The following is a 13889-nucleotide window of genomic DNA, read 5'->3' on the forward strand; positions in this document are numbered from 1 at the left end:
TACATACATTATGCTTTGGTACCTTTAACTAATGCCAGGTATGGTCTAGAGCAGGGTTTCTCAACTGGTCTCAGCCCGGGACCCACATTTTCTTATGGTCATTGAGTCGAGGCTGGCTTTTATAGAATACAAACCAAACAGATTTATTAGTGAAAAATAGCCTTAAAAAACATGTAAACATACATATGCATGCAAAATGAATTTTAAGAGCATTTTTTTAAGAAACTGAGAAGGAACATGACAACTGCATATAAAATATGTTTAAAAGTTACTACAATAAAAAGTTTATCAATATAAAAGTACAAAAATCTGAGTACAAAATCAGATGATCATTAATTATTTTTAATGTATTTTTATTTTATTTTTATTTATTTATTTATTTTTTATTTTTTTTTACAAGCGCGACCCACTCAGAATGTGTTTCCGTAAACCACTTTTGGGTCCTGACCCACCAGTTGTGAATCACTGGCCTAGAATCTACTAGAAAGCCTTCCCTGGACAGTAGAGACAGTTACTCCAACAAAAGCAGGAGCAGTTTTTTTTTTTTTGGGTAATATCCCCCATTTCGAAAACAGCAATGAATGAGAAGATGTCCCTATACTTTTCTCCCTATAGTATAGAAGATAGAGACTTAAAGTACCACAACGGTCCATGTTATGAATGTTTTCATCTTCCCAGCCTTAGCATGATTATGGAACAACAATAGAATGTATATACTACCATATACACCACAAGTCATGGGACAGGATTTAAAGTTAAAGGCGTCCAGCACTGAATGTGGACGTGGCGCTGCTGGTCATGCCTTTTTTTTTTTACTGATGCATTGCCACAAAAAATAGTTCATATGAGAGAGCAGGGAACTCACCAAGCTGTTTTGGAACGTGTTTGGTTTTTAAAAACCTAATAACCTGGCAACTGGCAGGTGTGTACATAGCATTACTCTCCACATTTCCCAGCTTGTGAATTCTGAGCCAACCCCTTTGGGTGTAGCTAGCTTTAACAATAAGACCCCACGTCTTTATGCTAATTCCCGATGCACACTGAGAAATCAAGACAATTTACGTTATTAACCTGCTGTTCCAAATATAAGCACTTTGCTGAGGAACGCACCGCTTAGCGCATATGAAATGCCACATAATTGCGTTGATGTCATTACAGTTTCACATTGGCTGAGCTGTAATCTCCCCCCCTGCCTCTGTGCGTGCGGCTGGGTACACACAGTACTGTGGCACAGGCATCTGTGGTACGCCACTTCAAGCTCCATTATGGGGAGAATATTAGATTTGGAGCCCTTGGAGAAACTGTGGGCTTGGAAACTTGCCAGCCTTTGGAATGCAGTGTAGATCAGCCACTACAATCAGCCTGAATACCTGCAAGGACTTCGGGGTGTGTCTGAGTGATTGTGCTCACCTGTGCAAGGTTGAAACAGCATTACGGTGCATTTTGGACTGGGCTGAAGTGATGCAGAGTGTATGCAGATCAGTTTTTAAGATTTGAATCCAATTTTCACTACAAATATTAATCATTAGCAGTTTATAGCCTGTATCTAGGGCTAGGAGAGAGGTGGCTAGAAAAATGCATATGTTTTTGAACTGCTACTAAAGCAAATACAGTATAATATTGTACAGATGAACACGCTTTGAGGAGAACACTAAGTATATATTTAAAAAATAGTGATGGGGAAGGAGGGACCCATCCAATCCTACACACCCAAAGAAGGCTAGGCTAGTTCTCTGCTCTCTAGGGGCTCCTGACACCATATATGTCTGTGCAGTCCGGGCATTACCACCAGTGATCAACCTGGCAATCTCTCTCTCAACAATAGGGCCAGTGCTTAGACAACTGCGTCTCACGGGAGCGCTCCTAGGATTTATGACACCGCAGGCAGTGCTAGTTATTATTTTTCTTCTTGTGAACGCTAGGCTACTGCAACAGATCTGCTTATTATTATTATTATTATTATTATAATTCTCCCAGACCCCAGCGCTCAGCTGGGGAGCGTTTCCTCTGTGCCTGGCTGACCGCTGTTCCCTGGGTCTTTTGCTACTTAATGAAAGGCCAGGAACACTTTCTTGTCTCTCACTCTTTTTCCTTGTGTTCTCGCTCCCTCTGCTCTCATTAGTACTCTGTGTAACACGTAGGTTGCTTTTTTCCCTTTCACCACCCCACGTCCTCCCCGTAAGCACTACCTGCCAAATGGACCAGAGGGGGGCTTATTAGTGTTTGCCTACCATAAAGCACATTTACAGGCAGCAACACCACACTTCTCCGCTCTGCCAAAGGCAGCGGAAGCCTTTATTTGCATCTTACACAACCCCTTTACAGTTTAGGTAATGTTTTCTGCCTTTACCACTTAACAGGGGGTTGTTAGCACCTGCCACATGTAGTGCAGATTGCAAGATCTGATTGCAGAGTTTTGATACCTTTGCAAATGTGCATAATTTCACATTTTAGATTACCCATTTTTAAGGATTATGTTTTTGATTGAGCATCAAGAATTCAGTTTATTTCCTAAAATCACTTACAAACTGTACATGGTAGCAGAATGAATGGGAATTACCTCAGAGACAGATAAAAGGTAGGAAATCTTTAGTGTAACAACGAATGCATTTATTTCTTTAATAAATGCGTTTAACAAACCCATTTACAACCCTGTTATTTTGTCTCAGTAAGCTCTGCTTTAACTGGCTGGAACTTGTACCACCAGCAAAGTTTGCTAAACCCACATATAGCAGCATAGGGATTGTTAAAGCTGATGTCCGCAAGTTTTGGGATTTAGAGCCCTCTCTGGTGAGAATAGGTAATTGCACCGAGCATGCGGAAGATTCATTTTAAATTTGGCGGGTGTGATGCGGTCTCCTTTCAGAGCGGATCAATCCGATTCCAGGTTATGTTCAGTCAGAGAGAGAGAGAGAGAGAGAGAGAGCAGCTCAGTCAGAAACTTCACTTCAACTACATCCTTTGTTTTACTATGAGTGAAATGAGCTACTGAGCTCTGAGTTTCCCCTTCTGAAGTCTCCATTGCTCCACCAGTGGCTCGGGTTCAGTAAAACTGACCCGGATCCTGTTTTAGAGGCTGTACATGTGACGTAAGTACGTAAAGACGCGTGATGTGGCTAGAAAAAGAACTCCAGCAAAAAGTGACCTGACACTCCAGTTTTTAGAATTAATATATTAGGCTTATTAGGGATGGTTGTTCCAGCACACTGGTACCAAAAAAAACACAATATATTATCCCTTCCCAACTCAGACAATGATTCTGCTTTCAGTTACAGATACGGACTGCCACTTTAAGATTAAGATTTAGCTGGTTAGCTTCTAAAAGGAAGTCCACTTTCTTTTTTGCTACTTGGACTAGTGTTAGTTTCTAAATAACCCAGCCTCGTGTTTGTTTCCCCCAGGTTTCTCTTCATCTCAAGCCAAGTTTTAGCTCCGTTTCTGTGGACACTGGAACCGAAAATGTTGTGGTTACGGGTCCTGATTTGTGTAGCAACCTGTATGCATATAGCTAGCAGATTTGGGTGGTGTTGATATGCTTGTGTAAGGGCTTTCACTAGTGGTATGTTTCTATTTTTAGTAAATTTAATGGGTGTAAATACAATGCGTCAAAATTTTGTAAGTATGTTGGGGGTTTTGGACTGGCCCATTTTACAGTTCTGGTCTTTGAGGTTCACAGTATGTCAGTTCAATGAGTAAGTTTTGCCTAGTAGTATCTATATCTTTAGATTGCTTGATATGTGATGGACCAACATCATGATTATGAAGACTTAGATCAGAACTAGTCCAAGAGTAATCCCATTAGATATTTTACAGATTATTATTATGCATTTTTAGTCTTGTTAATATTAATTAAGTAATTTATATTGGATTACACCGCTGAAACAGTCTGTCCAACACTGTCAGGCCACCGATTGTGTTCCTCCTCATCACTAGCTGGATTAACCTGACTGAAACATCCTGTTTTCACACTCAAAACGCCAACGTTATGTCAGAGGAATGAGGGGGCGGTGTTATTTTCGGCTCACAGGGCGACTGACCATCACACGTTAACCGTATCTGCCGGCCATATTCATGGCCTCATATCCATAATGTCATTGTGTCTCAGACGCTGTGCGTTGGAGGCCTGTGAGTGTGTCAGCGTGTGTCAGATGTCATTTTGAATGTCAGTGCCCCTGTACACACACACAGCAGGAAGCCTAATCCCGGCTGAATTGGAAAGGAGCAAGCCGGGCCAGGCAGAGATGTGCATTTCATGCCGAATGTAGCGACCATGACGGCGAAGCATGGCTGATGCAAGGCTACCTGCTGCCAGCCGCTGGAGAATGGGGTTGCTAGCAATGACCAGTCATTTTAATGGATGAGGGAGAGGACAGTAGTGATAGAGCATAAAGGTCAGAACTGAGCACACTGTGGGGGGAGGTGGAAACGAGCCGGTGACAGAACCGAATGTGGATGTATTCCAAGCTGCCCGAATTGCATCTTCAGCGCTGCTGTTTCCATATCCAGCATGTCAACCAATCAGGCCTTGCAATCGGGCGTAAACAGCCCAGAGAGGTGAATAAAATCCAGCCGTCCAATTTTCTCCCGAGAATGGTAATGGCGGGGAGAAGAATCAAACAGCAAAGAACATCTGATAAGAGTCTTAATAACGGGGGGAAAAGAATCTAATAAGTGTTGCCAGAGCTGTTAAAAATTTGATGCAGCCAGTAGGGACAGGGCGCTGATGCCTGATTCAACTTCCGTTTAATACTTCACAGCTTTCTCCACTCTTTTTATTTCTGTTTCATATTATATTCTAATATTGTAATGAAGCAACCTTGGGTTTATGAGAGGTGCTGTATAAATAAACCACATCATATGCTACTTTTTATGCTATTTTCTATTTATCATAGAGTTAGACACTGTGTTATAAATGCACTTCACACTATGTTCACCTGGTATAGCTCAATAAAACAAATCCATGTTCTCTGTTCTTATGTGCAGTATCAGTATTCTTATCCTTCTCCTATGTGCAAATCAGTATTCTGTTTCTATGTGCAATATCAATATTTTTTTGTTTCTATGTGCAATATCTGGGATATGTGCGATCTGTTTGTCTCAAATCACTTATCAATTGAAACTTGCTAACTGTAGGTTTTTATTTCATTTTCCATTTTTAATTTCTTTATTTCTATTTTATTGCCTGTACCTTTGTAGATTTTTTAAAATGTATTTTGTTCAGATAATGTGTATTTATTCCTTTGAGCTGCCTATGTATCTTTTTTTTTATACTCTTTGCACTTTTTCTTCTACAGTGTTTGCTGCTGTAACAGAGTAACATATAGCATATAATTTCCCCCGAGTGGGATAATTAAAAGGCTATCTTGTCTTATCTTATCATATATATATATTTTGTTTTCCCTGCAGACAAACCAGAGGTAAAGATCGTGGTGGAGTTTCCACAGGGCCTGACCAGGGAAGGAGAGAACCTGGAGTTGACGTGCAAGGCCAAAGGCAAACCACAGTGAGGAGCACTCTTTTTTTTCTTTTTTTTTTGTCTTTTCTTTCATAGTTGTATTCCCTCTCTACGATTTCCACTGATGTAGACATCAACTGTCCTATTAGCAGAATTTTTATTTATTTTTTGGGGGGTTAAATTCTGACCGCATAGCAAATAACAGTGAGTATCCGTGTTTCCAGCTAATGCTGGGTCAGTATGACAAAAAAGGTAACATCTCCCCAGAGAAATGCCAGGACACTGCAATATCAATGGCAGACGGGAATTAATAAATGCTTTTCTGGACATATTTATCGAATGCTGTGAATGCGAATGAAGAAGAAGGAAAAAAAATAAAAACAGGCCGAAGCAGGCTGCACCTGTTATTATTGGTGTCTGGTAATTGTATGGTAATCAGTCCTTGGGAGCTGAAGCTCTGAGCCTAGGCGTGATTTGCATGTGCATATTGAAGAGGCAAGCGCAAGCCAAATGATGTCATCCATCACAGACTGTGTTTGTTGGTCCGGGTTGCCTCGGCGGCATCAAGCAGCAGCACTATCAAACATTTCCTCACACATAGCGGCACCCATAGCCTCTAACTGAAAAAAGAAAAAAAAAAAAACTGTGGATGAAACGTCAATGTGGGCAAATGTGTGTGAACAAAACATAAGAGGTGGGGGGGGTTGTGCTGGCTTGCAAGTCACATGCAAAAGACCCCCCCCCCACCAACCTAAACACCATCACCACCCACTGTCCTTAAAACCCCTCTCCTCACATTCTGCAGGGAGCTCGCAGGCTCCTCCCGCATTCATTTAATAATAAAGACGAAAACACAATCAATACAGTGAGCCGAAAATTGGAAGTCATTTTCATTAAAGTCAGAAGAGGGGCTGCAGTCATTACTGTCATATAGTGTTGGGCTCGGTGCTCCCGGCCCATTTGTATTCTGCCTCTCACCCCAGGTTCTCTGCAGCCCTTCCACTGCGTGTTTCCCCCCTTTTCCGTTCCTCTCAGTAAAGCTCCATTTTTTTTCTAGGTCATTTCTCTCTCTCTCTCCCTCTCTTTCTCTCCATTGCAGGAACGCCTGCATCTTTACGCTACGCATGTATATTTAACCTATGATTCACACTTGCCCAGATCCTACTCTACATGGAATTCTCTTGGCACCTACCCTCAAATGCGGTTCTCTCCCATAGAGGCTGAAGATCAACTGTTGCAGAGCTCAAACCAATCTTTTAGTTTGAAGCTCGCTAAGCTCCCACCATCAACACCCACCGCCACCACCCTTCACAACTCTCCATCTCAATCTTTTCCCAGTGTTTTCTTTCCTTTCCAAATGAATAGCAACAAGTTTAAACGGCAGCACGGAAACCCGACAACAGAGGTTGAACCCTTCCCACAAACTCCAGGGAAATGACTCAGTGCAGTGTTGGCACTGAACCTTGCAACTGAGAATAGAGTGTAGAGTTTAGAAGCTCCTTTATTTAGGCCACAGTGGGCCTAGCTCGGCCTGCACATCACTGTGTGGAAATCGAACGGGCCGTTGTGGACACCCTGTTTACACTAGGTGTTTGGAGAACAAAGGAACAAAGCTCTTAGCAGCAGGAAAATTGTCAGTTCATTAAAGTTTTGAGCTGGAAAATTGCTTCAATGGCTACCGAGAGCACAGCTTGCTCCTGCAGACCAGTGGTCCACACAATCATTTTGCAACCTTAACCTTGTGTTGATCTGGAGGGTAAAGAGCTTGCTTTTTATCACTAACCAAAAACCATATCAGTCTGACAACCAGTTCCAGTTCAAGTTCAAGTCTGATTTGCTAATCAATAGGCAATGATTGCACAAGCTTATTAGTCTTATGCAGTACAAAATAAGTGTTTTTTTTTGTGGATGTAGAACTATGTAGCCCAGTTTTAAAGTATTTACTGTTGTTTTAAGCCTTCTATTACCTTGTTTTAAAACTTCTGGTGCGACTGTTGAGCTGTTGATATAGATTACAACCCAACCACAGTGATTGAATTGATAAAAAATACTAAATACTGAGTAAGTAGTATAATGTGCTCATTTAGAGGTTATTTTTGCTAGAACAACACAAAAATATTGGGGGTACCATATAACTTACATGCACCACCTTCCAACGATAAGGAACTGCATCTATGGATGCATCAGGTGCATTATGTGACTTATTAACTCTTAGGCTGTCCACTGGTGTGGTGCAGTGGATAACACCACTAATTGCTAGTGAGCTACTACAGCATGTGGGAGACTTGGGTTCAATTCCCAGTCTGGGTGACTGAATCCTGCACTACACCAATAAGAGTCCTTGGGCAAGACTCCAAACACTGCATTGGTCCATGTCTGGAATATATAGAAATAACCTTTTAAGTCACTTTGGATAAAGGTGTCAACTAAATGTCGTAAATGTCAGATAATAGATAGTTTTACAAGTTTAACTTGTCCAAAGCTTCATAAGAGCAGACGTTTGTGTGGATGTGGATGTTCTCTTCTTTGGAAGGTGATGGATATACAGTTACAAGTTACACATGGTTGCACATTGCTGTGTTCCAAATGAAGTTACCTATGTTGTAAATAGCTCTAAATAAGGTTAAATAGGCTGTTGAACTGTGGTGTTAGCATAGCTAGCTAACTACTACCATACAAAACCATAAACCATTTGATTTACAAATGGCCAGGTATTCTTACACACAGTAAAAATGAACAATCTCTTAAAGGTGAACGAGCTACAGTAACTAGGCTAAATCAGCATTAGTGTATGCTTAATGGTTTGCAGCTCATGGATTCCTAAACTTTGTATTTCTCTATTGATCCCCAAGTATTTGGTAAAGCAAAACGTGTAGGCCTACTCAGTTTTATGCTTAAAATTCAAATGACAATTTCTCTAAACCTCCAGAAGCAAAGTAGCTTCACAGAAAAGTGGAATATATTTTATGTTGAGTTTTCTGTACCTGTTTTTAGTGTCTGGAACCTCACAGCTACCATAAAAACCTTGAGGCTTTGAATGTGGTGGTCCTGTAGATGTGTGTGGGTTTACTTGCTGCCATGTGCCTGGTACAGGGACTCTTTTGGGAGCATCATGGGTCCAGTGCAGTGTGTTCCCATTTCAGAACTAAAACATGCATCATTTACCTCTGCTCTCCTGGGGAAAATAAAATATATATGCATTGAAACAGCTTCCTCTTGACCCATTCTTCCACCCACACTGCAGCCCACCAGCCGGTCATGACCCAGAGTTTCAGAAATACTGTTCGATCTGTCTGCTAAAGCTACAGCCTTAATACTGTTGCGTAAAATTTGGTTAAATTTAAGAGTTTATTTGTTTTAATTTAATATGTCTCAATTTAGCATCTGATACTCTGATTTTAAAACATCATTTGTAGCAGTTATAACAAGACCTGAGGGTTTGTGCTCTGTCTCTCTCCAGGCCTCAGCAGGTGAACTGGGTGAAAGTGGACGATGATGTTCCATCTCACGCTGTAATCACCGGCACAGACCTCTATATCGAGAACCTTAACAAGTCCTACAACGGCACTTACAGGTGTGTGGCTTCCAACTCGGTGGGTGAATCCTACGATGACTACATCCTCTATGTGTACGGTGAGTTCACCAAGCTTTGGTAAAGCCTCCTCCCACGTTCTCTCTCTCTCGCTCCCTCTCTCGCTCTCTTTTTTCCTCCCCACACTGCTCCATCTGAGTACAGGTCAATAGCATTGATCTCAGTGACATTTCCTTTCCTTTAGGACATCACACTCTAATCTGACCATATTCCTGTCTGAATTTATTTCTGATATCGCTTAAAGCCTGCAGAGAAATTACTCGCATCCATTCTTAGGCGCCAGTGATTGGCGAAGGATCTTTTTTTAAAAGGGTTTTGAGCTTTTGCAGAGGCTGTTTAAGTAGTGAGCTATAGTGGTATTTACAATGCACAGCTGTGCTGATAACAAAGGGAAGAGGAACGCTTGTGAAAATCCATCTGCGGCTCCTTATTCTTTACTGTGTTCCTTCAGTTACGCTCGTTTTTTATAATAAAGCTATTACGATGAATAATTTAAGGAAAAGGTGGTGCTAGGCCGGCTGGCGCATGAAGAGTATGCATGTGTTGGGTTTAACAAGGAACGCTGTGAATGTGAGTGGTAAACTCTGGCATGTGTCTCCGGTTGACGGCTTCCAAAAACTTGCCCCAGAACAAGGTGCAAATGTGGCTGTTATTGCGAAGGCTTTTCGCACTCCAACCCCAAGAGTAGCTGGCAGTAGTTGCAGGTGGAGAATTCACAAGCACCCAGCCTGTACAAGTGGGAGGGAGGGACAGAGGAAGGGGAAACGTGCCACGCGGAGGCGAGATCCTGCCCTTATTAAAAGCAGCCCGGGCCATAATAGAGTCCTGTCTGGCCGTTTGATGGCTTTGATGTCTGCCACATCTTCTAATATCTACTGTAATTCAACCTGCAAATCTTGTCCAGCATTAGAATTGCTAATGCAGAGCCAGGATGCCGACACTGGGCTGTCAGCGCTTAATCTTGCGTCATGTTCCTCTGTCATCCCCCTACACACACATACACTTGAACACTTGTGCACCCTCCCACCTGAACACAGTGTGTTAACCAGAGCGCTCTTGACACCCTCCCCTATTCTACAAGCGCCACACACAAGCACTCATAAAGACAGGCGCTGGTGACATCTGCGCGCTTCATAGTCTTATAATTATTCTCCCTTGGATTTAACAGGATGACATCTGCTTATTACAAACAGTGGCCCTGCCACATCGCGAGCTCCACTGCCATGGCCTGACAAGTACCCCCGAAATGTATGAAATGTTACACAGTCCTGTTCAAGGAAAGCGCAATTAGAAGGGCTGTGGTTTGTGGGAAGGAAAGGGAAGGATGACAAAATGGCTGTTTAGCAAGCCATCAAGCTCCCTGACACGTTTTCACACATCCAGAAACATGCATTGACGAGCATAGCAAAGCGCTAATTGTGGAGCTGCCGATGCATGACCTTGTGGAAAACCACCGTAAGAGTGTCTTAATATAAGTTTCAAGTATTTCTCATAGTAAAAGTAAACACTTGAAATATTCCATTACAACTCTGCATATCTGACTGCTCTTTGTCAGGAAAATGAGAGTGGAGAGATGTCGCTCTCTCTTTCTCTCTTTGTCTGTCTCGCTGTCTCTCGCTCACTCCATCTCGACGTCACGCCATTCCACAGTGAGCAAGACCAAGAATAACTCTGTGCTCTTATAATTGGAAGTCTTCGAAGTGTAACGTTTTAACTTATGAATGAGTTTCCGCTGAAAGAGACGAATAAAATTGGCCCGACTCATCAGCGCCGCGCGTTCCGCGGGGGCCCCGGGCTCGCCGGAAGACGTTCCGGGCTCCCTTTTCCACGCATGCCGGCAGAACAGATGTAGTGCAGCGGCCATTTCCCCCTTAATGCGTTTGTTCCCCAACTATTGTGAAGCTAAGTGATGAAGAACACTCGGTGGGGGGCTGGCACTAAAGCGGTTACGGGGGGAAAACTACATTCCCTGAGACACATTTCCAAAGCCTCAGTCCTGGCAGAGACCCTGCAGGGGAATGAGAGGCAGCATACAGGGCTGTAACCAGTTTACAGAGCGCCTCTAACCTAATAGAGACTACCTTTCGCCTCGGCGGCCCCAGCCTCTTTTTATTGCGCCCTCCTCCTCTGCTTGTCACCCTCGCTCTCGTACTCCCTACGTTAACACTTCCTCCAGCGCTCAAAGCACTTCTCCTCCACCGTCCCACTGCCGCCTGCAAGAAATCGATCACCGCAACACACTCCTTCACCCGTGCTTAGCACGCTAACCCTGGCATCCAGCCGCCTCTTCTGCTTGCATGCTTCCAGCGCATTCGAGTCCCGGCCTAACTCCAGAGGAGCTGGATTTCGCAATGTTGGTGTGGATTACAGGTTACAATGCAGCCTTGGCCTAGGCCCTTTACAAAGAAATCGCTCCATATGCCGCCGTAAATGCCAGGATGCATAAAGAGATATTTGTCTGGGTACAAACCAGATTCCCGGGCCCTCAGCCACAAGCCTGTTTTTTTTTTTTTGTTGTTGTTGTTGTTTTTCCTCTGTTTCTCATGCCACAGCAGCAAATTGTGCTGTGATTGATAAAGGGCCTTGTTTTGTGACATGCCGACGACGACTTGAGGGAGCTAATTGTCCCACGTACTCAACAACACATGTCTAATTCCAGGCAGGCGAGAACAGCAGTACTCCCAGCAGTACACACTAGTCCCAAGCAGCCAGGCTCAGTCGAGCAAGCTCAACATCTGCAGGAGTAAGAAAAAAAAAAAAAAAAAAAGGAAAAGAAAACGAAAACACAAAAGATCTGCAGTCCTGCCACAGCGGGCCAAATCCCATCACTGTGTCATTATAATGAAGCCGTAAATTCCCCCCACTCGACACTCTCCTTCCATTCTTAAGGCCCCGCGCACTTTCATTACATTCGAGCTGCCGATATTTCCTCTCGCAATTTGTCGTAGTCGTGGCGCTCGCATTTAAAAGTCAGATTTTGCCGATAAATTTGCCTGCTGTCAAACACGGCTTCAGTAGTTTGCCTCTCAAAAAGTCACCCAGCTGAAAATGCAAATGTTGTTCCGTCCAACTCTGCAATGTAAAACTCTCCTGGAAGCCTTTTGGGTGACGGAAATGACAATGCATTGTAAATGCTGCGCGTGTCAATGTGTCTGAACCTTAGTATCAGTGAAGCAAGAGCATTTGTACTTAGCCAAAGCTGCTTGACATCATCACCGTTCATCAAATGACTTCCTGTGCTACAGTGAAGTCCTGGTGTTCCTAACCGTAATTCATTACGATGAATGTCGTGTAACTATGTTCTTCTGCCATCGCCTTTAAGCTGCCGCCACAATAAGCCTCTTTTGAAAGGCAGGAAAGGGATGTGTGTACCTTGCCTGGATCCTAATGTCAACTGTTATACTCCAGTAGGCATATCATACCATTGGCAGAGATGAACCAGCTGTCTCTTCGAGAAAAACAGGAGCGGAATGAGGACTGCATGACTGGATCGCTCACAGTGCGGCTCACTTGATTGCCTCCGCCCGACCCACTGATGCAACCCACCTGTAAATACTCTCTATAACGTGTAAACCCGGTGTAAACTCTGCTCCTGATTGTCATGGAATGAGTTGGAGCGCCGGCGCTCTCTGTTCTTTCATCATTAGCGTTGTCATAGGCTTGTCTCTTAATAGGCCTGAGGGGACCCATCAATCTTCTGTCACCATGTGCAGCCGGCAGATTTGGGCGGGCGCTGCTTTTTTGTGAAGCATGTTTTTTGGCCCCATCCCACCTCTCTCTCTCTTCATCTCTCTCTCTGTGTCTCTCACCCAACCACAGGAGTCTCTCTGCTCCACATCCATCTCACTCTATCTGCCAGAATCATTAACGGGGGCGGACTCCTCAGCCCTCCCTTCATTAGCCTTTAATTGGAGTCAATCACTCCGGGGGTCCTGCCAATGCCGGATTTGACTGTACTTAGTGTTCTTTTACACCATTCACTCACCTCTCTCCCTCTCGCATTGATTCATGAAGGCGCGAGGAATGCACGCAGCTAATTGAATTTTACTCACCATACCTAGGCAAATGCGCTGCTTTTGGCACTTATTGATGTAACGTCTCTCTATTTTCCCAAAACAGATGGGACGAATGTGGCTGCATATGCCTCTATCTGTCTCTGGCATTGGGAAGCGCGCTGATCCAAACAGGCTTGTTTTCTTTTTTCCTTTTTTTTAGGGGTAACACACATTTGTGTGTGCAAGAGAGAACGAAGAGGAGGGCCACGAAGGTTTCTTTAGTGTTTATAGCCCTGGAGCATCAGTACCATTGCAATATTTGCCAGGATTAGCTCCCTCCTCTCCTCTTACTCCTCCCCCCTGCCGGTTTTGCTAGTGCGAGCAGAAGCCCTCCTTGAACAAACATGCAAAGCTACCTAACAACAGAAGGTCGCTAGTGGGCAAATCAACAGCTCTGAGCTGCCTCCGCTAATCACTCTTGTTACTTCCGTATGCACTTTTCCTCCTCTTCTTATACGCTCAATTCCTCAACGGCTGCTCGCCGTTAAGAATCCCCCCACGTTCCGGGAAATAGCACAGCCATTAAAACCCCTGATCTCTTCCCGCTTCTCAGCGCCCTCCCTATCCACTTGCCTTTCTGCTTATGCATGCGTCGGACTGCATCTGCAGGTAGAAGATGCGCCCTTTCACCAAGTGGCCCACTGGGAAGGCAGAGAGTGTGAGACGAAGCCAGAGAGGGAGAGAGAGAGATAGGAGAAAAAGAGAGATAGGAGAGGGGGAGTAAGAGACAGCCCGAAATGCAGCATTATGAGCTCTCCTCCCAGCACCAGCTAGCATGCGTACATCT

At 43.8% G+C, this 13889-nt stretch overlaps 1 protein-coding gene across 7 annotated transcripts in view; it reads left to right on the forward strand.

Annotated features, from left to right (window-relative positions):
* Positions 1-13889, forward strand: part of cadm1a (cell adhesion molecule 1a) — a 441164-nt gene that overhangs the window by 377334 nt on the left and 49941 nt on the right. For all 7 annotated transcript variants that reach the window (XM_022676027.2, XM_022676028.2, XM_022676032.2 and 4 more), the window contains 2 exons: positions 5407-5503; positions 8916-9088. In XM_022676027.2, coding sequence (XP_022531748.1) covers positions 5407-5503; positions 8916-9088 — 270 coding nt within the window. The remainder of the gene's footprint in view (positions 1-5406; positions 5504-8915; positions 9089-13889) is intronic.

This window comes from Astyanax mexicanus, chromosome 17 (genome assembly GCF_023375975.1).
Source record: "Astyanax mexicanus isolate ESR-SI-001 chromosome 17, AstMex3_surface, whole genome shotgun sequence".
NCBI lineage: Eukaryota > Metazoa > Chordata > Actinopteri > Characiformes > Acestrorhamphidae > Astyanax > Astyanax mexicanus.